We start from the raw sequence: 21,140 nt of genomic DNA on the forward strand, positions 1-21,140 counted from the left end.
AGACAGCCTGCCGATTCCAAGTTTCCCACCATCCGTCGTCGCTCCAGGTCGCACGTGCGGGAACTAGGAGTTGAAGTGGGCACCGGCCGCGAACATGGATGGTCGTCGCGTGAGTCACGGACTGAGGCGGCGTTGATAAGAGGACTCTGCCATCCCGGGGGCTCTAGAAGGCGGCGTCCGGAGGAAGAAGTCGGGGCGGAGACACGCGAGATGGTATGGTTTTCTTTCGATCTAGATTTGCTACTTCATTTTTTACGATCTGGATTTTGCGGCATTCCAGTTTAGATCGGGATTGAATTTTTTTTTGTACATGGTTCATTCCCGATCTTGCCATGCCCATTAAAACAATTGGTAAAAATTCCGGTCTGGATTCGCTTCACTGCATGTTGATTTTTTTACAGGGTGTTCCCGATCAGATCTCATGTTCTTTCAAATAAAAGGTAGGGCACTTGTGTCTGGCGCGTGCTTGTGCTGCGCTAATGGAGATGGACGATTTTCTCGATTGGAAGATGGGATTAGCAGAGGACTATCTGTTTCATTTTTTAGTTTTCTTCTTACAATTTTGGTTCCGATTTGTGCATAATCCTACAGTGTTTTTTAAATTTTGTTGCTGAGTGCTGACAATGAATAACGAAGTATTCTTGTTCCTTATTATGGAGCATTTGGATATATTTATACTGATTCAGTTTAAAGCCAAGAGGTATTTAGCATTAGGTGCCAAAATTTATTCAGGTTGCTTACGGTGAAGATGAATACATATAATTATCTGTAGGCCAGAATAAATAGTCATATTTTTTTGCTTTGCTTTCGTCTGACCTTAGAATTAATGTCCAGGAGGGCTCTGGCATGTATGTCTGACATAGTGATTTTAGAGATACTTGTGCCATCTAAATCATGAAATAAAAGGGTTCCTTTGGCTGGATGTTAGTGCAAATTGCAAAGAATTATTCATTGGCATGACACCTTGTGCACAGTAGAAAAGGTGCATATGATTCTTGCGATTTTTTTGAAACACCTTATGATTTTTGCGGAGTTTTAAATGTGCCTATGATTCTTGTGATTTTTAATCACTTTGTGATTTTGCGTAGCAGAAAAGTTTCCGATGATTCTTGTCATCTTTTTTGAAACACCTTCTGATTCTTTTGACGGGAAAGGCAGTGAACTGGGCACCTTGTAGATTTGGAATCGCATCGTCACCGTCTTGCCTACAGAAGCAACGACTATGCATCAAAAAGTTCAGTTCGTTTGGGGCAGGACGATTGACATGAAGAGAACCGTGTGGCAACATGCACTATACATGTCTCAGCAAAACCGTGCATGCATTCCCGCCGCGCCGAGGCTGAGGGTAGTTGATCTTACCGCGATGTTTTTGCTCATCCGGACTAGCGTTCAAAATGAGTTCAGCTACACGAGTTCGCCTTGCTTCCTCTGTAATTTTTTGTGAGTAACATGTTTGCCCTGTTTGAAAAGCAGCTTGATGTCATGCAAACCTACCAAAGGCGGCAGGCGATCCACGCGTGCAACTAAAATAGTGCGCACCAATATTCAAGGAGTTGATTTTGCTGGATAGTGAACACCAGACATAGGAGGCCATTGGCCTCACCAGATGAGCCATCATATGCACTAGTTGCGGGTAGGAACAAGACCCCCCTCGTCATCCAACGGACATGCATCATCCCGACCCCCCAACTCTAAACCACGCCTGCCAAACAATTCAACGGTCGTTTGTGGTGATTTTGTGCTGGCCCGGGAAAATTATATACTCTAATCCCCTAAAAACCTCGGTGCCGAACGAGGCCTGACGGGGTACCGTCGTCGATCTATCGCAACACTTTTTTCCTACAGCACAAGGTGCGCATCCTTTTCTATTTCGGCTCATGAACAACAGGTTGAACAGCCACACGGCCCGATTCTTCAGTTCATCACTTAATAACTTCCTCATTTTGATATAAGCAGGATGAGCAGCGCACGCGAGTGAACGTCTCATGCATTGTCGTGTTAAGCTAGCAGCAGACATCCGGCAACAAAGATTCATCTAAAATGAGTAAAGTTTGAAATAAACCTTGAAGTCGTAGTGGATGTTGAAATCAAACCCCCAACTCCCAATCCTGGAAATTAGCACCCCAAACTTAGCATTCCCGGTCAAATTTTGCATTTAGGAAGTTTCGAAACAGGGATTCCTGTGACGTGGCCAGGGCTTCTCATCTCTTTCTCACTGACATCAATGACCCGCGTGTCATATGCATCATCTTTACCTGCATCTCTTTTCTCTCTTTCCCCTAAGGAGGACGCGGCCAACGGGTGGTGGTGTCTGCCGAGGTGGTGGTGTCTGCCGAGGTGGCGGTCTCGGCACACGCCAGAAGAGGAAAAGAAGGAGAGCTCCATAGCTGCTCGGTCGCTGGGTGGAACGCCACTGCACAGTAAACCAGCCCTGCCACCACCACACCCGCCACCGTAGTGTGGAACGTCCATGCCGAAATCGCCCTCTCCTCTTCCTCTCTTGCGTCACCCTTCTCCATGGCGGCGACGGCGGCGGCGGCCTTGCTAGCGCGCGATCATTGTTGCAGGGCTGGTGAAGTAAAGACCGGGAATACTAAGTTTAGGGTGCTGAATTTCCGGATTGGAAGTTCAGGGTGCGATCTCAACATCCTCTATGAATTCAGGGTTTTTTTCAGACTTTACTCATCTAAAATCCATACGATTCCAACGACCGGTCCATTTGATTGAACCAACATAGTGACATGCACTCTATGGACAGAAGCAACAAAAACGACATGCACTATACATTGTCTCACTAAATAACTGTGCAGAATCAGGTCGCGTCAAGTGGCAGTCAATCTACTTGTGATGCTTTTGCTCGCACATGCTAGCGTTCAAACTCCATGCAGCTACACGAGAATGCCCTGCCCCTTATGTGCCAGTGCATGCACCCCGGACGAGGAAATGAAAACGACTATGCAGCTCGTGTTGCTCTTGCTCTTTTTCCGTCAACGTGTTTTGAAATCCGCACGCATATGGCCAAGGATGCCCTACCGACAGTTTGCGCCAGCGCATGGAACATGTGACAGAGCTCACGGCGTGTGCTCCCACCAAACGCCCAAAACGCATCAAGATGCTAAGCTGAGAACTCATACTCCCTATATCCGACGGTAGCCCAGCTATGCACAGCTAGCCACCCGGCTAGAAAATCCGCGTCGATATATATATATATATATATATATATATATATATATATATATATATATATATATATATATATATATATATATATATATATATAGGTCTCGCTATTCTCGAACCGGTTCGAGAATAACTATTCTCGAACCCTTTCCGAACTTCCGCGTGTTTCACAAGTGAACTTCTCGACGGAATACCGAATTGCATATTCGTGCGATACGGTATTTTCATGTTGATTTTCAAACCGCTTATCGGAATGATGCATATAATATACCGTTGGATTCGTATAGTAATTTCGCATCTTTATCTTGTTCATTGTTTTTCGAAATTCTCTATTGTTTAAAAATAATTTTAAATATACAAAACAACATTTTCGCGGATTTCAGCAATTCCGTGCAGTTTTTGAGGTCTAATTTCCAAGAGGTTCATCGGATTGATGCATATGATATGTCATTGGAAAGCTATTGACTAGGCGCAACTTTTTCATATAGATCGTTTTCTCCAATTCTTTATAGTTTAAGAGCAGATTTGAAAAAGAAACATGATTCTACTTTCCGGAACACTAGAATTACATATTTATGCGGACAGTAATTTTAATTTAATCTTTGAATCGCTTATCGGAATGATTCATATAATATACCGTTGGGTTCGTACAGTAATTTTCATCTTTTTCGTGTTCATTGTTTTTCCAAATTCTCTATTGTTTAAAAATAATTTTGAATATACAAAACAGTATTTTCGCGGATTTCACTAATTCCGTGCAGTTTTTGAGGTCTAATTTCTAAACGGTTCATCGGATTGATGCATATGATATGCCATTGGAAAGCTGTTGACTAGGCACAACTTTTTCATATAGATCATTTTCCCTAATTCATTACAGTTTAAGAGCAGATTTGAAAAAACATAATTCTATTTTCCGGAACATTAGAATTAAATGTTTATGCGGACAGTATTTTTAATTTAATCTTTGAATCGCTTATCGGAATGATGCATATAATATACTATTGGATTCGTATAGTAATTTCGCATCTTTTTCGTGTTCATTGTTTTTTCCAAATTCTTTATTGTTTAAAAATAATTTCGAATATACAAAACAACATTTTCGCGGATTTCACTAATTTCGTGCAGTTTTTTAGGTCTAATTTCCAAACGGTTTATTGGATTGATTCATATGATATGCCATTGGAAAGCTATTGACTAGGCGCAACTTTTTTATATATATAATTTTCACCAATTATTCACAGTTTAAGAGCAGATTTGAAAAAACATGATTCTACTTTTCGAATTTCTTGTTTTTATTTACTGTTTTTTGGGATTTATTTCCGAACCACTTGTCGGAATGTTCCAACTGAAATTTTGTTGAAAAGATATTGATTAGGTGCAACTTTTTCGTGTTGAATTTTTTACAGCGAACTTCCTCGAGGTACAATGTGAACTTCGAGACGTTACGAAGTGAACTCGTCATTTTGACCAAAGTGAATTTCAACAAAATGTAGTTGTACGACGTATTTTAAAGTGAACTTCCATGAGATGGAAAGTGTACTTCCACGTGGTACAAAGTGAAATTCATTTTTTACAAAAGTGAATTCCCACAAGAAGTAATTTTATCGGCGTGCAAAAAGGTGAACTTCTACGTGGTGCCAAGTGAACTTCCTCGTAGTGTACAAAGTGAACTACTGTTTTAACCTAAGTGAATTTTGACAAAAAAAAGTATTTCAGCTTGTTTGACAAAACATAATGTGAACTTTCGAAAAATGATGTGAACTTCCAGAAAAAGTAGAGTGAACTTCCGAAAAAAAGTTAAGTGAACTTCCGAAAAATGAAGTGAACTTCCCGAAAATGAAGTGAACTTCCCAAAAAAGTAAAGTGAACTTCCGAAAAATAAAGTGAACTTCCCAAAAAAGAAGTGAACTTCCGGGAAAAGTAAAGTGAACTTCCAAAAAAACTAAAGTGAACTTCGAGAAATGAAGTGAACTTCCCGAAAAATGAAGTGAACTTCCGAAAAAAGTAATGTGAACTTTCCAAAAATGAAGTGAACTTCCCAAAAAATGAAGTGAACTTCCGAAAAAAGTAAAGTGAACTTCCAAAAATGAAGTGAACTTCCCAAAAAAATGAAGTGAACTTCCGAAAAATGAAGTGAATTTCCCAAAAAATGAAGTGAACTTCCGAAAAATGAAGTGAACTTCCCAAAAAATGAAGTGAACTTCCAAAAAAGTAAAGTGAACTTCCGAAAAATGAAGTGAACTTCCCAAAAAATGAAGTGAACTTCTCAAAAAAGAAAAGTGAACTTCCGAAAAATGAAGTGAACTTCCCAAAAAAGTGAAGTGAATTTCCGAAAAATGAAGCGAACTTCCAAAAAATGAAGCGAACTTTCAAAAATGAGTTTGGCGGTATGTGGCGTGGGTTTGATAGTAGGCGGGATGGAGTCGGCGGGAGGTAAGGTAGGGTGGGGTCATCGATAGGTGGTGTGGGTGGGATCTTCGGAAGTTGGAGGTGTGGGGTTGGTGCGTGGTGGTGGTGGGGTAGGGTCGACGAGAGGTAGGGTGGGGTCGACGGGCGGTGGGGTTGGCGGGCGGTAGCTAGGTGGAGTGGGGTTGGCGGGAGGTGGGTGGGTTGGGCCGGCGGAAGGTTGGATGGGATTGGGTGGTTGTGTCGGGTTTAGAAGGTCTTTAGAGATGGGTTGTAGAATAACTAGTCTATAACATCCTTGGGGGGGGGTTCTAGAATAGCTATTCTAGAACCACTCTTAAGGGGGGTTCGAGAATAGTCTTGCTCTATATATATATAGGACGTGGTTTTGGTACGTAACCTTACCCCAGCGCATGCTATCATCACCGTCCATTTGCTTTGGGATTGGTACCTCTTTTTCCCTACTAGTTTCTAGTATGAGTGATGGAAAGTGAGAAAAACTGTTTTTCTCTTTCCTTGAGTCACCCACGTGTACCGCCATGTGCGGGAATTTGAATCTTGTTTCCCCTTTTAGACTATCACATGCTTGTCAAGTATGGATGTTTTTCAAATTTGTTCTAAACCTACACGGTGATGCGGTTCGTTGGGCCGTAGGCCATTGATGAGTTGTTTGTTTTTACCGGGCAGGCCATTGATGAGTTTGAATATTTCTTCCACCACATGAACCAAGCCATGTCGGAAAATCAGACCATGGCGAGACAACACAGATCCGGTGGGCATCTAGTATCGGTAATTTATTGTTCAAACTAGTCTCGTCTGCCTGGATAAAGTGGATATTTCACATTGAAACGGGCCGGTACTCTCTCGGTAAGTGTGTGCGGACTCATTGAGAGTTGGCCGAGCTGGAGCTGATTGAAATGATGCGCTGACCAAGCTAGGTTCCATCGTTGATGCCCATGTCCACTTAGCAACTACTCCTACCAACGAGTCACATGAATCCGTCCAAGATTAATTAAGCACTCATGGCTAAAACAATCAGTACCGCAACTTGTTTTTTCAAGCACCCTTCTATAAGTACATTCGACCCCTTTGTTTATAAGTAGCAAAAAAAATGAGTATCTAAGGAAGGACTCAATACGTAATCAAACTTGCATATCGTTACGCGGTCCGATGTCGCGTGTCATTTTATAGGTCTAGAAAAACTATTCGACACCACAACTTGATTTTTCAAGCACCCTCCTATAAGTACACCCGACACTTGGTTTATAAATAGCTAAAAGAATAGACACAAAAGATATTTTAACTTGGAAATAGGTAGTTTCGATGCCGCGAGTCATTTTGTAGGTCACCCTTATTCGAGCATGACAACTTAATTTTTCAAGCACACGGTTGAAATTCTTAAGTGCCTAAAAAATGACTCAAAAGATAGTCGAACTTCCGAACAGGTATGCCCGATGTCAATTGCCTTTTATAGATCACGTGAAATTATTCGGCACTACGACATAACTTTTGAAGCACCCTCAAAAAAGTACCCAGTTGGAACTTTGAAGTACCTAAATTATTTACTCGTGTCTCGAGCTAGTATTAATCTGGTACCCGATGATAAAAAAATATCCAAGTTATTTATAGATCTTGAAAATGATGGCACCACAAGTTAACTTTTGAAGCACGCACTTATAAAAACATTCGACACCTCGACGGAAATATCTAAATACGAAAAGATAAAGTAATCAAGTTTGCAAATCGGTAAATTCCGTGTCCCGAGACATTTTATAGGTCTTCAAAAATTACGGCACCACAATTAAACTTTTCACACACCCTCATATAAATAAATCACACACTCTACAAGCACCTACGCCGAGGTAAGCCGTACCTTCGTGATAGGGCAATCGGTACCGATTTACCGATCGTTCGGTACTTAGAATTTTAAATTTCTCTACGAGCACTAACGTCGAGGTAAGCCGTACCTTCGTGATAGGGCTATCGGTACCGATATACCAATCATCCAGTACTTAGGATTTAGGGGTTTAAATTTCTCTACAAGCACCTACGCCGAGGTAAGCCGTACCTTTGTGATGGGGCTTTCGGTACCGATTTACCGATCGTCCAGTACTTAGTTTAGGGATTTAAATTTCTCTACTAGCACTAATGTTGAGGTAAGCCGTACCTTCATGATAGGGCTATCGGTACCGATTTACCAATCATCCAGTTTGTTCAAGCACCCTTCTATAAGTACATTCGACCCCTTTGTTTCTAAGTAGCAAAAAAAATGAGTATCTAAGGAAGGACTCAATACGTAATCAAACTTGCATATCGTTACGCGGTCCGATGTCGCGTGTCATTTTATAGGTCTAGAAAAACTATTCGACACCACAACTTGATTTTTCAAGCACCCTCCTATAAGTACACCCGACACTTGGTTTATAAATAGCTAAAAGAATAGACACAAAAGATATTTTAACTTGGAAATAGGTAGTTTCGATGCCGCGAGTCATTTTGTAGGTCACCCTTATTCGGCATGACAACTTAATTTTTCAAGCACACGGTTGAAATTCTTAAGTGCCTAAAAAATGACTCAAAAGATAGTCGAACTTCCGAACAGGTATGCCCGATGTCAATTGCCTTTTATAGATCACGTGAAATTATTCGGCACTACGACATAACTTTTGAAGCACCCTCAAAAAAGTACCCGAGTTGGAACTTTGAAGTACCTAAATTATTTACTCGTGTCTCGGCTAGTATTAATCTGGTACCCGATGATAAAAAAATATCCAAGTTATTTATAGATCTTGAAAATTTCTCTACAAGCACCTACGCCGAGGTAAGCCGTACCTTCGTGATAGGGCAATCGGTACCGATTTACCGATCGTTCAGTACTTAGAATTTTAAATTTCTCTACGAGCACTAACGTCGAGGTAAGCCGTACCTTCGTGATAGGGCTATCGGTACCGATATACCAATCATCCAAGTACTTAGGATTTAGGGGTTTAAATTTCTCTACAAGCACCTACGCCGAGGTAAGCCGTACCTTTGTGATGGGGCTTTCGGTACCGATTTACCGATCGTCCGAGTACTTAGTTTAGGGATTTAAATTTCTCTACTAGCACTAATGTTGAGGTAAGCCGTACCTTCGTGATAGGGCTATCGGTACCGATTTACCAATCATCCAAGTACTTAGGATTTAGGGGTTTAAATTTCTCTACAAGCACCTACGCCGAGGTAAGCCGTACCTTCGTGATAGGGCTATCGGTACCGATTTACCAATCATGCAGTACTTAGGATTTATGGATTTAAATTTCTCTACAAGCACCTACGCCGAGGTAAGCCATACCTTTGTGATAGGGCTATCCGTACCGATTTACCAATCATCCGAGTACTTAGGATTTAGGGATTTAAATTTCTCTACGAGCACTAATGTTGAGGTAAGACGTACCTTCTTGATAGGGCTATCGGTACCGATTTACCAATCATCCAGTACTTAGGATTTAGGGGTTTAAATTTCTCTACAAGCACCTACGCCGAGGTAAGCCGTACCTTCGTGATAGGGCTATCGGTACCGATTTACCAACCATCCGAGTACTTAGGATTTATGGATTTAAATTTCTCTACAAGCACCTACGCCGAGGTAAGCCGTACCTTTGTGATGGGGCTTTCGGTACCGATTTACCGATCGTCCGAGTACTTAGTTTAGGGATTTAATAGTTCATGTATACAAGTAAATGAAAAAATAATCCCCATGGGACTCATATTGAGTTACAAGATGATATACATATAGAAACTCCTTAATTAACATAGGGCATCTCAACCATATTTTTTAATTGATCATACATCGTTGTTGATCATCTACTCTAACTTCGAAATTCTAAAAGTGCTCTTAAGTTTCAGTTTGAAGACATGGTCCGTTTTAAGGCATGGTGTTGTTGTTTCTGAAACACTTCTCCCCAACTCCAAAAACTAATGAGACAAAATGTCCGTAGCTGATTAAAAACAGCATAATAACTATGAACAAGAATCCCTTCTAACTAGCATGCTGAGTACAAAACAATTCTTGGAATAGATAGGTTGCACCATGTGCCTACAGACTTGGAAATTGCATAAGCTCTGAACAGCTTCGCCATGAACATACAATATTCAGAAAAAGTAAACCGGAGCCAGAAAACTGCAACTACAGATAGCACAAACTAACTGACTATCTGCACAAATGGGAGGACAAATTAAGCAGAAAAGATACATCATCTTTTCACCGAGATCAACCAGTACAAAATTCATCCCCAATCTATAGGATCCAGCGAGAACGTGTACTAGCTAACCTAAGTTGCAAATCAATCGAACTTCTAGCAGCAGCACATCTAACCCATGTCAAACAGGTTGCGTGGAAGGAAGCTTGAGCAACATTTCGAACAGAACTAAAATAACGAGAGATGAATCTGCTCTCTCTCTCTCTGCAGTACCACGAGCTGCAGATGACTTGCACATCCGCCACGAACTTCCTGTATGATGCCTGAAAATTCACAGGAAGCATCGTAATCTCAGAATAAGAACCAGCAAGCGACAAATTATACAGGCTTGCGTCCACTACGAACCTTGGATCAAACAGAGAACCGAACGGGGATTGCACAAGTGTACCTAGATCTTCTCAACCATCTTCATATGCTTCTTCATCACCTCCAGGCACTCCATATTTTCTGTAAAAAATAAAATTGGATGGATAAAATCAATTTGAGCAAAGTGGAGAAGCGCCAATTGCAGCTATAGACAAAACAAATGAATAAGAAAGGAAGAACAACGAGGTTAGACAACCGGACTGGGCAAGGACGAGTGGCAGGTTGAGGGGATGGAGGCGTGGAGGATAGGGAGGAGGCGTCTCGCTCGGTATGTGGATGCTGAGAGAAACAACACGGCGCCACAGGCCGCTCGATGCGGGGGGACTGCGGGCGCCGCCGGCCGCCGGTAAGTGGAGAGCTCGTCCGGCAGATCTTCGGGGATGGATGCGTGGTGTAGCTATAGGGGAGCGGAATGGCAGGCCGACACTCGGAATCCGCGCGAGCGAGGGATCTGCTAGGGGGCTGCCAAGGGTAACGACGGTCGGCTGCCGGTCGCCGGAAAGGGCAGGGTCGGGGAGCTCTCGATGTGCGGGGATTGGAGGGTGGAGGTCGAGGCCGCTCTGGAGAGAAGTGGCACGAAGCTCGGGGCGATATGCCCTTCCACTCGAAACCGCCAAGCCCGACGGGTCCGAGACAAACGGACAAGCCCAACGGCTCCTCTCTCCCCGACTCAGGCCGAACAGCCTGCAGTGCATCGGGCTACTAAAAGGAAATATGCCCTGTTTAGAAAAGAAATTGGCCACAATTAGCACGGATCTTGGCACGGAGGTGAACGGCAATGATAGCATGCACTGCAGTTTGGTTACATACGAAAACTTTTGTCTATATATATATATATATAGAGAAACTCTATTAGATACCCTGGGAGCAGAATAAGTAATTCTGCACCCGGGTCATATATCGAGCCGGTCAAGCCAGGCTAGGTGCGGCCTGCCGAGTCATCTTGGCTCACCGAACCTGACCCACCGCATCCCGTACTTTTCCCCCTTTTTTCTTACATCGACGGTTGCTCTATGTTTATGGTCGTGGGTGTTGCCGTGCTGGGAGCTAACTCACATTCATCAAATTCGGTGCGTGCGTGCGAGCGGTTGTGGGAATCGCCGGGTGGGGTGGTGCGGCCGGCGAGCGACTAGTGTGCATTGAGGCCGGCGGCGAGCGGCTTCAATCGACATTGCTGCCGGCGAGAGGTGAGCGGCTTCATCTTGGGAAATACGGCGCGCGGCGAGCGGCTTCAGCTGGGGATCGCGGCGAGCGGCGGGTGTCCTCGGCCGCCTGAATCGATTGGGGCTGGAGGTTTCTGGACTCGGGCGGCGACGTCGTCAGCGGAAGGCGGCCAGACGGGCGTCGGCTTCCACAATTCACTGGGCGCCGGACGAGCGAACGCGAGCGCCGCGAGCGCCTCTGGCCCGAGCCGCCCGCTGTCGTCTGCGGCGGTTCCAGCGCGCCTCGCGAACAAGTATACTTCCGCCGCAGCTCCTACATCTGGTGCCAGTCGTCCACACATCAGGCATCAGCTACTTGCGTCCGGCGAGCTCCGCATTACTTCATCCACGCATCTGCTATTTGGTGGGATTATACGCCAAGGTGAATCCTATACTTCTTGCTATCGTGCAGCGTTATGCTTTTATTTGTTAGATTCCATCCCCAATCGCAGAGGTGGATCCATTGATCGCCCCCGGACTCCACCTGATTGCAAAAGCACAGAACTTTCTGGCAGCCCTGGTTCCAACAACGATGAGGAACAGGGGAATTGCAGGGCCTTAAATTTACTCTAGGAACTTACAACTTGGGTTGCTTTTTCGCTGAATTTGTTTGGAGGGCAAAGAATTGAGGCCGTAAGTAGATGTTCAGTTCTAGTTCTTTTTAATTATCAATGCAAATTAGAGGCCGATTGAATTAGCTTGTGTGTGTGTTTCCTTCACAAAATGCAAGAAACGACTGCTGTACATTGTGCTAATGCATCACTGTCCATTTTGTTGGCGAAATAAAGAAAGATGCCTGTGTTTTCTGGATAGTTTAGTTATTATTATGTGGCATCAGAGCTGCACCATAATTATTGTTTTGTGATTTAAATCGTGCTAACCATGTTGATTCGATGCTTTTGAGATGTAATTTCCTTTTTTTTCTGTCATGTAGCTGCGTTGGTGTTTTCCTTTTTGCTGTTTTTGGCGCTGGCTTTTTCTTTGTTTTCCCCTGGTACTCTTCGGTACCGCCCCATTTCTTCCAATTTGGATGAGTAAGTGCAGGTCTTATTATTTCCCATTTGTAAATCCTTTTGGTTAGCAATTAGTTAGTTTTACCCACTATATTTTGTTTACTGCAACAAATGAATCTAGAGATATGTATTTCTGCATAATTTCTTAGCCGTTGGCTGCAATTGTATGTCAAATCTAGTGCGCATGCTAGATAGGTATTGAACAACATAAAATATTGTGGGTATGCTAGGTTATATGCAAAAACCCGAATGTTTATTTAGGATAATCCTTCTACATTAGTTTTTATTTGTGGATTTTTTTAATTACAGAGCGATGAGGGTCACAGGCAACACTCCTGATAGAGTTAAAAAAATCTATATACAAGGGAGTCAGAAATTCTCTACTTTTCACTTTGATGACTCTCAGGGTCCGCCGAAGGACGGTATTTGGTTCCATGTTCATGGTTCTTCTGCTGATGGTGACGCTGCAGCGTCATCTGTTGCTCGTGAGACTGCAGTCTCTTTCTCCCCGCCTCCTCAGCGAGCTCCTCCAAGGCCATCAAATGTTCCTACAAAGAGAAAGGAGAGAGTAGCGGATTTGGGGGATGATGATGATGATGATGATTTTGTTGATGTTCCTCCAAGACCAACAGTGAGTTCCTCCAAGGCTACTAGAGTTGCTGTTCGGAAGGGCAAAAAGTCTAAATCATCAAATGCTGAACCAAAACATTCTGAGGTAATCTATGATGTATTTTTTTAGTAGAACTGTACTGCTTATGTTTCTTCATATACTTTAGATGTAGAAAGTTTATTAAGGTATTATTACACTGACAAAGAGTTCAGTTATCTCCTTCTGATGTATGACCTATTTCTTGCTAACCTGACCCCAATAATTTACGATGCTTTATGTTCGAAATACGATGCTTTCTGCTTTGTTGGGACTTCAGATTTCTCAATGATGTTTTGTATTTTCTTTTCTGTTGTTCTAATGCTGTTTTAGATCTATTAAGAGCAAAGCCATGCCATTATGCTTATATAACCTAATTTTCTGTGATCTCCTCTTTTCTGTTCAGGGCGTTCAAAATCCTTCTAAGAGGAAAATTCCAAACTATAGGTCTGCACCTAACAAAGTTTTTGAAGCCATCAAAAGTCTGAAGGATCCACAGAAATTAAAGATCAGAGATTATCCCTTTGGGCCTTTACTAGATCTGAAGCTGAGAGGACTTGAGAACACCAAATTATTGGTGTTCCTGATGGATCGATTGGATCCTGATACACTTATCTTGGATATTGGCAATGGCAAACCCCTGAAGATTACTAGGCATTCTATCCAATGTGTCCTTGGTTTGCCAAATAGGGGTGAACGTATAGTTGCTCCTGATAAACATAAGCAAAAAGAGGCATTGTCCAACCTGAAGAAGAAACTTGGAATTGAAGCTGGTGCTGACATCAAAGTGCAAGACTTGATTACCTGGCTCCAAAAAGGAGACACTGATCCATTCTCAGTCAGGTGTTTTATCATGATTCTCTTAGGCAAGCTCCTTGTTCCAGGGACGTCTGACTTTATCACTGGAAAGGAGGCTGCATTGACAGAGGATATGGCATCGTTGCACTCGGTAGATTGGGCTAGTTTCATTTTCGATGAAATTGCAGTCGCTGCTAAATTATGGCGCTCGAAGAAATCTTGCACCAACCCCTCCATGCACGGATGCCTTATGTTTCTGCTGGTCAGTAACACCCTACATCTATTTTCCAATTCAAGCAGAAATGCAACCTTTTCCATATAATATTATGTTTTTTTTTTTGATTGTGTACCTTTTTAATGTATGTTCTTTATTATAGGTTTACTATTTGGATAACTTGCGGGGAGAACATTCTACCGATCCACAACTTACACCACGTATTGCTCATATTACAAAGCAACAAGTGTTGGATCTCATCGAGGAAGATAAGCAAGTGGTTAATGGGGTTGAGACGTTTGGTGCGCTACCGGTCAGTTTCTCTTACCTTTCTATGTCCTCATTGCAATTCATTTTTTTGAACACATGTTAAATTTATTTTCTTATTGTTCTAGTTGAGGAGCCAGCAGGGCACTTGCTACATGGAAAACACATCCTCTTCAACCTCTGACACTCCTGAAACCCAGCAGGCTGATATCCCTTCAGCATCTCATTCGTTTCCTTCTGCATTTTTTCCTAGCATGCACCATCATCTTGCTTGTTGTTTTGATGGTTTACCTACGGAGAAGCAGCTTGCAGCAAAGGATGCGTTGCGGAGGTGCGACGAGGATGTCGCAAAGCTGATGTTGCAAATACGGTCTACTCAGATGATGGCAATCCAAAAAATAAGGCACATGTTTCTCGATGGACAGTCACATTCAAGACCTCCACCACCACCAGATTGTAGGGGCACCGCAAATGCTGATACCGCTCCGTCGCCGATCCGACCTACCCATACAGCTCCAAGCATGGAAGCACCTCAACAGCGCCAACCCCCCTCATCCCATGTTGCTGATGACCCTAACGTTTTGCTCCACGTGGGGCGCAACACTGAAGCCGATACTGACTTCACAGACGCAATCTCGTTCACTCAGATAGTTGCGGGTAATGGGTTCGACAAGTTATCAAGTTCTCAACAAGGTATGGCTAATTGTTGGCTGCAAATATTATCTTATGCTTTTCTCATTTGTCCATCTTTTTTTACGGGTGCCCTTGTTATTCAGCTGCTTTCATCGACGGTTTTTTTGGTGATTCAGTTGCTCAGTCTCCCCACGATTCTCCTCACGAGTTTCCCTACGATTCTCCTCACGAAGTTCTTACAAATGGTGTCTGTAAAACATGCTATGAAGAAGGTCCGCCAGACTACATACAAACTTACCCGTTATAATCTTACCATTTTTATTACTGACCTTATCATTTTCATACTAGATGACATGTGTGAATCTGATGAAGATATGCCTAGTGACGCTGGGGATGCAGATACATTAACTGCGGATGAAGGTCACATTCTTTACTCTCCATTAATTGCCAACAAGCTTTTATGTTGTGTAATTTACCTTTTGCACGTCACTGGTTTTGCGAGCATAAAATTGTCTTCAACGGTTCCCCTGTTGTTTGTTATTTCAATTACAGCTACCGGTGAGCCCATCAACAACATAATTTCAAGCTTTACTGGAGATACAGTTTTACATATGGACCCTGGATCTGGTGTCTGTCCACAAGCTGATGCAGGTGCAGCAGGGCAGATGGCCAGCCCTAGGACGCCTCATACTTTTCGCTATAGGGCTATCGGTACCGATTTACCAATCATGCAGTACTTAGGATTTATGGATTTAAATTTCTCTACAAGCACCTACGCCGAGGTAAGCCATACCTTTGTGATAGGGCTATCCGTACCGATTTACCAATCATCCAGTACTTAGGATTTAGGGATTTAAATTTCTCTACGAGCACTAATGTTGAGGTAAGACGTACCTTCTTGATAGGGCTATCGGTACCGATTTACCAATCATCCAGTACTTAGGATTTAGGGGTTTAAATTTCTCTACAAGCACCTACGCCGAGGTAAGCCGTACCTTCGTGATAGGGCTATCGGTACCGATTTACCAACCATCCAATTACTTAGGATTTATGGATTTAAATTTCTCTACAAGCACCTACGCCGAGGTAAGCCGTACCTTTGTGATGGGGCTTTCGGTACCGATTTACCGATCGTCCAGTACTTAGTTTAGGGATTTAATAGTTCATGTATACAAGTAAATGAAAAAATAATCCCCATGGGACTCATATTGAGTTACAAGATGATATACATATAGAAACTCCTTAATTAACATAGGGCATCTCAACCATATTTTTTAATTGATCATACATCGTTGTTGATCATCTACTCTAACTTCGAAATTCTAAAAGTGCTCTTAAGTTTCAGTTTGAAGACATGGTCCGTTTTAAGGCATGGTGTTGTTGTTTCTGAAACACTTCTCCCCAACTCCAAAAACTAATGAGACAAAATGTCCGTAGCTGATTAAAAACAGCATAATAACTATGAACAAGAATCCCTTCTAACTAGCATGCTGAGTACAAAACAATTCTTGGAATAGATAGGTTGCACCATGTGCCTACAGACTTGGAAATTGCATAAGCTCTGAACAGCTTCGCCATGAACATACAATATTCAGAAAAAGTAAACCGGAGCCAGAAAACTGCAACTACAGATAGCACAAACTAACTGACTATCTGCACAAATGGGAGGACAAATTAAGCAGAAAAGATACATCATCTTTTCACCGAGATCAACCAGTACAAAATTCATCCCCAATCTATAGGATCCAGCGAGAACGTGTACTAGCTAACCTAAGTTGCAAATCAATCGAACTTCTAGCAGCAGCACATCTAACCCATGTCAAACAGGTTGCGTGGAAGGAAGCTTGAGCAACATTTCGAACAGAACTAAAATAACGAGAGATGAATCTGCCTCTCTCTCTCTGCAGTACCACGAGCTGCAGATGACTTGCACATCCGCCACGAACTTCCTGTATGATGCCTGAAAATTCACAGGAAGCATCGTAATCTCAGAATAAGAACCAGCAAGCGACAAATTATACAGGCTTGCGTCCACTACGAACCTTGGATCAAACAGAGAACCGAACGGGGATTGCACAAGTGTACCTAGATCTTCTCAACCATCTTCATATGCTTCTTCATCACCTCCAGGCACTCCATATTTTCTGTAAAAAATAAAATTGGATGGATAAAATCAATTTGAGCAAAGTGGAGAAGCGCCAATTGCAGCTATAGACAAAACAAATGAATAAGAAAGGAAGAACAACGAGGTTAGACAACCGGACTGGGCAAGGACGAGTGGCAGGTTGAGGGGATGGAGGCGTGGAGGATAGGGAGGAGGCGTCTGCTCGGTATGTGGATGCTGAGAGAAACAACACGGCGCCACAGGCCGCTCGATGCAGGGGGACTGCGGGGCGCCGCCGGCCGCCGGTAAGTGGAGAGCTCGTCCGGCAGATCTTCGGGGATGGATGCGTGGTGTAGCTATAGGGGGAGCGGAATGGCAGGCCGACACTGGAATCCGCGCGAAGCAGGGATCTGCTAGGGGGCTGCCAAGGGTAACGACGGTCGCTGCCGGTCGCCGGAAAGGGCAGGGTCAGGGAGCTCTCGATGTGCAGGGATTAGAGGGTGGAGGTCGAGGCTGCTCTGGAGAGAATTGGCACGAAGCCTGGGGCGATATGCCCTTCCACTCAGAAACTGCCAAGCCCGACGGGTCTGAGACAAACGGACAAGCCCAACGGCTCCTCTCTCCCTGACCTGGGCCAGAACAGCCTGCAGTGCATCGGGCTACTAAAAGGAAATATGCCCTGTTTAGAAAAGAAATTGGCCACAATTAGCACGGATCTTGGCACGGAGGTGAACGGCAATGATAGCATGCACTGCAGTTTGGTTACATACGAAAACTTTGTCTATATATATATATATATATATATATATATATATATATATATATATATATATATATCCAAAATAGTGGGCTACCATGGTGGCTACCTATGCACACCTAACCAGCCCTTGGATACACAGCACATCATTCCGGATCTGCACATGGGAGCACAAAATCCAAACGGCTGCATGTAACGCCGTGTGTTACCTAGTTGAATAGAGCTCACCTTTTCAAAATTTGAATAGACACCCATTTACACGCAGTACACATTACAATACACTTTACACGCAGTACACATTACAATACACATGCTCAACAGTTTCCAAAGTAGAAGATTGAGCTATGCAAACTGTAGAGCACGACGAAATACACTTCGGCATGTATTACTACCCACAACACCTTTTCTCACTCTATATCCTGGAAACAAAATAATTACTGCCCAAAATTCATGAACACAACAATCCTTTCTTCATCTGTTCTAAAACAATCAGAAGCTGGCGCGCTCCAGGATTCAAAATCCTTTTAGATTGTTCCCATTGCCTTCAACTCAAACTATATTGCCGGACAGACGTTCAGAACTGCTCCTCGCGTCGCACCCCACGCGACGCCAGGAGCCCACCCTCACCGCGCCGCCGGCAGCCGGCCTACGCCGCCCCCGCCGCCGCTGCCGCCGGCCCTCGCCGCGGTGGCGGCGGGCCTCATCTTCAAAGGGGGTGAGGTGGGTCCGAGTTCTTCTCCGTCGGGGTGGCCGGCCCGTGTGGGGCGTCGCCGGCTGGGAGGAAGGAAGCCAGGGCGGCGGCCCTGGGGCCCCGTCTGCTGCGGCGACGGGTGGTGCGGCTGGGCGCTGCGGGCCGCGGCGGCGTGGCCGTGGCGCGGCGGCGAGTGGCGGCGGGCGGGCCGACCCGGGCTCGATCCGGGCCGTGGTGGGTTTGTCCGGCGGGCGGCGAGCTAGGAGGTGGCGCGACGGAGGGTGGGCGCGGTTGCGGTTCCTGTTGCCGGCGGGGCGCGGCCCTGGTGGCGCGCTGCTGCTTCGGTGGTGAGGGCGGGCGCTGTGCGGCCCTGTGTAGCGTGGTGGTGCTGCGGAGGGCGCGGCTCGGGCGTCGTGCCGCTGCTGCGGCAGTTCGTCGCGGGCGAGGTGCTCGCCGGCTGCTGCGGAAGGGTTCACGGTGGGGTGCGGGGCGGCTGCCCGGCGGCGGCGGTGTGTTGGTGGGCGAGGTGGTCGACGGCATTGGTATGCGGGCTGGCCATGGCTGTCCCGCCGGTGTAGGAGGCCTCGACGGGAGGGGCTTGCTCCGGTGAAAGCTCAGCCCGACTAGGTCGGTGCCGGCGATGGCGACGCCCCGAGGCGCCGTTCCCTTCTTGAAGGCATCGTTGTGGAGCTCCTACCTCTCCTAGCTTCAAGGTTTCGTGCTCTCCGGGTGAAAACCCAAGCTCTTGCCTCGGCCGGAGCGGGCGACGGCGGCGATCTCGTCGCTTCCCTTCTTGGAGGCGTCGTCTTTGGAGCGCATGACCTTCACTCGGCGAGGGTGGCTTGTTTGCCGGCTGCGTTGCATTGCCGTCTGCGTTGGAGGATGCCGAGGCGGCGGCCTCGGGTAGGTGGCGCGTGAGCCGGGCGGCGGCCCCGGAAGGCGGTGCGGCAACATCTCTATGGTGCGGGGATGTGGCTTGCCACGGCTGGGTGGCGACCCTGGCCGTGTGGGCGGCGAGGCGATCGGCTCGGTCCGATGCGTCCTGGTGGGGACGGTCGGACGTTATGTCGGGGCGGCGGCCCCGGATGAGTTGGTGTGATGCCCGTGGTCCGCGGCCGTTTGCCCCGTGCAACTTGGGTTGCGGGTGGACGGTTCGTGCGGCGTTGCGGCTCGAGAGCGAGCGGTGGTACGTCGGGGCGGCGGCCCGGAAGGTGGTGGTGGTCTTGGTGGACGTGCAGGGCACGACGGAGCAGCGGTATGTCGGAGCGGCGGCTCCGAATGTTCGTCGTCTTGGCGGTGTTGAGGACATCGACTTTGTGTCGCGAGGGCGACAAGGTCGTTTTGGCGCGAGTTCGTGAGAGGTTCGTCTTCAGCTATGTTGGAGTGTCCCGTGTCCGCTCCTCCCATAGTAGGTACGGCGTCTTCTCTCCGGTTTGGTTGGATGGCAAGCTAGTCTTGGCGAGTGTGTCATCGTCCGCTTGTATCGGTAGTGGGTTTGAGTGGGTTTGTCCTTGTGGCGTGGCGAGTGTGGGCTTGGCCCCGTGGTGTCTTTGTATGGTTTTCGCATGGTTTTCTCCTAAAAACTATGCACTTTCTGCTTAATTAATGGATGGGGCAAAGCTTTTGCCTCCGTTTCAAAAAAAAAAAATCCAGGTTTTTACTTATATCATTTTCCTACCGGAAACCTTCAATCCAAACCGAGTGTACCATTCTTCCTCATTTATTTATACCAAATTTTGTACAGTTCATCATCATGAGCAGCTCCGGATCTTCTTGGGCTAGCAGGAAAGGTCGCTCACAAAAGAACCACTTACCAAGCATCCCGGAAGAAAAGGGTGTCCGCCGCCATGTTCCATATGCAAACTCACACCTGTTCCTGCAGCTAAACAAGCATAGTCAAGATGTTCACGCAGCAGCAAAAAATCATTGCCGAATCAACGAGGTTTTGCTCCTTCGCAAAACCTGTTCACGAATTGCAATTCGACAAACAGTTCACCGTTTGGTTGATGCCCAAGGTAGACAACATATCAAGGTCCGTTTCGTTCATGTTGGCAGGAGGCTCACCTTTTTCCAGGAAGATATTGCCAAAGTACTAGGTACACCATTCGGTGGGAAAGATGTATGGGACGCGTCGCTAGATAAATCACAGGATATGCGGAATAAAATCCAATCTCTCATCGGTATGGACGATACCAATAAATCTCCGATCAAAGCTGCTGAAAAAACCTTGCAAGCGTTATGTGGGCGCGAACCGATAGGCGATGAAGTCAACATTTTCAAGATTTCATTTGTAATTTTTGTTGTGTGTATGATTGTTGACAGCAATAACCCAGGAGATCAAGAATCGGTCAATTTCGGCCAGCTCTCACGGATCCCGACCTGATTCACACTTTCAACTCGGTCAAACTATTTGTTGGATGCCATGTTCTCCTCATGTGCCGCTTCAAAAATGGCACTTCGGAAAAATGTGTCATACAATCCACCAGCGAGGCACCACCCTTTTCCTCCAGGTTTGCTTCTCATCCCTCCCCCACACTCCAGGTTCATCTTTTTTCATTACGGAACAAGTTTTGCGGTGTTTTTTCATTTCTTAGTCTTACTTTTTTCATCACACTCTGCATTTAG

General features: G+C 45.3%; 1 protein-coding gene across 1 annotated transcript; it reads left to right on the plus strand.

Annotated features, from left to right (window-relative positions):
• The first annotated feature begins 10,420 nt into the window (after positions 1-10,420).
• Positions 10,421-16,521, plus strand: LOC124695664. The gene is made up of 10 exons (XM_047228491.1): positions 10,421-10,536; positions 11,426-11,774; positions 12,812-13,120; positions 13,458-14,111; positions 14,227-14,376; positions 14,459-15,023; positions 15,107-15,235; positions 15,312-15,383; positions 15,516-15,745; positions 16,450-16,521. The coding sequence occupies exons 1-10, from the start codon at positions 10,421-10,423 to the stop codon at positions 16,519-16,521; spliced, it is 2,646 nt and encodes an 881-aa protein (XP_047084447.1).
• Positions 16,522-21,140: the final 4,619 nt, after the last annotated feature.

Source organism: Lolium rigidum, chromosome 3 (genome assembly GCF_022539505.1).
Source record: "Lolium rigidum isolate FL_2022 chromosome 3, APGP_CSIRO_Lrig_0.1, whole genome shotgun sequence".
NCBI lineage: Eukaryota > Viridiplantae > Streptophyta > Magnoliopsida > Poales > Poaceae > Lolium > Lolium rigidum.

Coding starts and splice junctions, on each gene's coding strand:
- LOC124695664 (XM_047228491.1), top strand. CDS start 10,421: ATGGAGGCGTGGAGGATAGGGAGGAGGCGTCTCGCTCGGTATGTGGAT. Junction 14,112..14,226: donor GATGCCTTATGTTTCTGCTG/GTCAGTAACACC, acceptor TCTTTATTATAG/GTTTACTATTTGGATAACTT. Junction 15,024..15,106: donor GTTATCAAGTTCTCAACAAG/GTATGGCTAATT, acceptor CTTGTTATTCAG/CTGCTTTCATCGACGGTTTT.